Raw genomic sequence first — 2,881 nt, 5'->3', positions numbered from 1 at the left:
AAGGGAAAATGGTATAGTACGGGAAATCAATATTGTGGGTAAACAGAGGCAATGGTGCATGTCTTAAAAAAATAATTGCTAGCATTTACATAGTGCTTTAAGGTTTACAAAGGAAGCACTTCAAACAATTTGTATGAAGTATATCTTCACTTCTATCCTGTGAGATAAGTGCTATTATCATCCCAGTTTACAGACTCGGTGGAAACAGACCAGGAGACATTGAATGAACTGTCTAGGTCACTACTACTAAGTGTCTGAGATAGGATTTGAACCCAGATCTTCCTGACTTGGTCCAGCACTGCAGCTTGCACACCATATGGGAGCTTTATATGGGAAAAATGGAAGATTGGTATGGGAAGGGTTGATGGTCTGAATTTCGGGTACAAGAGACTCTCTGTGACTCTGCGCTACCTCTTGCTAGAGCAGAAAGGAAATTCTGCTGTCTCCTGAGGCAAAAACACTAGGGTAGCTGAATTCCTTGTTTCCCAAAGTGGGAAAAGAGATCTTCAGCTGGCCCTCTGATTTTACTGTAACAGAGACATCTTTGCTTGTTACTGAGGGAGAGAGCTTTCAAACAGGAGAGGTGGGTCCAAATAGTAGGAAACATGAGTTTTATCTCAATTTTCCAGTGACCCCCTGTCCATCTCCAATACTTTTTCTCATATACCTCTTTCCCTCCATCACCAACACAAATATGCATATCTCTGCAAATAGACCCAAGGCCAGTGCATGAGCTCATAGGGAGATTTGCACTTTAGCATATCTGAAAAGCCTGACCCACTCATTTCAACAGGGAGCCTTTCAGAGTTGCTCAGAAAATAAAAATTCAGGTTTTAGTCTCACTGCCCACGGAGATGGAATTGGCTTATCAGTTTGCTATGTTCTCTTCTAGACTGGTTGGTCAATTATGTAACAATGAGTAAATGTCTTCTTCCCTGATAACAGTCTTCCCTTTGTTTTCACCTTCACCCCTGTCCCAACTAGGATCCAGCTATGAAGAATGGGGTCCCTGGCAATTTCTCCGATGTGACAGAGTTTATTCTCCTAGGATTCAGAGTTTCCCCAGAGCTCCAGATCATTCTCTTCTTGTTCTTCTTGCTCATCTACATGGTCATACTGGTGGGGAACATTGGAATGACAGTCATCATTAAGATAGACTCACGACTGCATACTCCAATGTATTTCTTTCTTAGAAACTTGTCCTATTTAGACCTTTGTTACTCAACTGTCATTGCCCCCAAAACCTTGACAAATTTCTTATCCGCGAGAAGGACAATTTCTTACAATGGCTGTGCCACTCAGTTTTTCTTCTTTGCTCTCTTTGTCACAACTGAAGGGTTTCTCCTGGCTGTGATGGCCTATGATCGCTTCACAGCCATCTGCTCCCCACTTCTCTATCCTGTACGTATGTCTCAGCAGGTGTGTGTCCAACTGGTGGCTGTTTCCTACTTTTGTGGGTGCATCAATTCCATGGTTCAAACTGGCTTCACCTTCAGCTTACGCTTTTGTGGGGAGAACAGAATTGATCACTTTTTCTGTGACGTTTCGGCCCTGATCAAGATCTCCTGTGTGGACACCTTCACAAATGAGATTGTGCTATTTATACTTTCTGCGGTCATCATTATAACCACCAGCCTGGTGATTCTGGTCTCCTATTCTTACATCCTCACCACTGTCCTGAAGATCCCCTCAACTCAGGGCAGGCATAAAACGTTCTCCACCTGTGGGTCTCACATTGCTGTGGTGAGTTTGTTCTATGGAACAGTGTTCTTCATGTATGCACAACCTGGGGCCCTCTCATCTCCAGAGAAAAGCAAGGTAGTAGCTGTATTCTACACACTTGTCATCCCAATGTTCAACCCTTTGATCTACAGCCTGAGGAATAGAGATGTGAAGGAGTCTGTGAAAAGAATCATGGGTAAGAAAAGGTTCTCTCAGTGACCTCCACAGAACAGGAAGCAATAGACAAAGCTGGTCTTACAGGGGACTTAAATTTGGTTGAGCATATGAATAAAGTGAAGTGTTGAAAAAAAAGTTATGTGCCCACCCATCTACCCACCTTCTGCTTATTTATATATGTATGAATCTATATATCTATCTTCCTACATGTATCTATCTACCTTCTTACATCTATTTAGCTAGCTAGCTATCTCTATTTGTTCATTTTCATTCATTCATTCATTCATTCATTCATTCATTCATTCATTCATTTGTTGGAATTTGATCCAGACCTATGATTTCTTTGGTATAGGGAATTCCTTTCCTCAATGCATATTAGCATCTCTTTAGTAATTCATAGTCTTAAAGAGTTGCCTGGGGTGTGTGTGTGGGGGGTGGCATGAAGAGGTTAAGTGACTTTTTCACAGTCATGCTCCTAGGATAGGGAAGAAACAAGACTTGAACCTATTCTTTCTGACTTTCTGATCCATGACACCACGTGGCCTCTCAGAGACATTTGTCTAAGACCTACCTATAAAATCACTCCCAAGTCATAGAATAAATACAAAGAGCTATTTCATATTCATGGAAAATAAGAAACAACAATTCTTTACATAAATGTGATGTATGTTATTTTTTGTTGTTATTCCATTAGGATTCACTGAAAGAGACCATTATTATGTTGATATTAAAAGTAGCTTTTGATATCAATGTGGTACTTTTATTTTGAACATCATGATGAGTTTATGTGGGGGTCCAAGTATAGAGTCAAACTCTCTGAGGTCAGGGACTATGTTTTATCACACTTTCAACCTCTTCAGTGCCTAACATAGAGTTTTATCATTAGTAGCTGCTAAATAAATGTTGGTTGGATAGATGGACAAATGAATAAATAGCTATGTAATTCATAGTGTAGGTGCCAATAATATGAAGTGCAGTCCCC

General features: G+C 40.6%; 1 protein-coding gene across 1 annotated transcript; it reads left to right on the top strand.

Moving 5' to 3' along the window:
• The first annotated feature begins 993 nt into the window (after positions 1-993).
• LOC114024992 (olfactory receptor 12-like) lies at positions 994-1,941 on the top strand. The gene has a single exon (XM_027838309.1). It carries the CDS (start codon positions 994-996, stop codon positions 1,939-1,941), a length of 948 nt encoding a protein of 315 aa, XP_027694110.1.
• The last annotated feature ends 940 nt before the right edge of the window (positions 1,942-2,881 follow it).

The sequence above is a fragment of the Vombatus ursinus genome, unplaced genomic scaffold (assembly GCF_900497805.2).
Source record: "Vombatus ursinus unplaced genomic scaffold, bare-nosed wombat genome assembly UNPS02014826.1, whole genome shotgun sequence".
Taxonomy (NCBI): Eukaryota; Metazoa; Chordata; class Mammalia; order Diprotodontia; family Vombatidae; genus Vombatus; species Vombatus ursinus.
The sequence above is the reverse complement of the archived record's forward strand: the minus strand, read 5'-3'. Positions and strand labels throughout refer to the sequence as shown.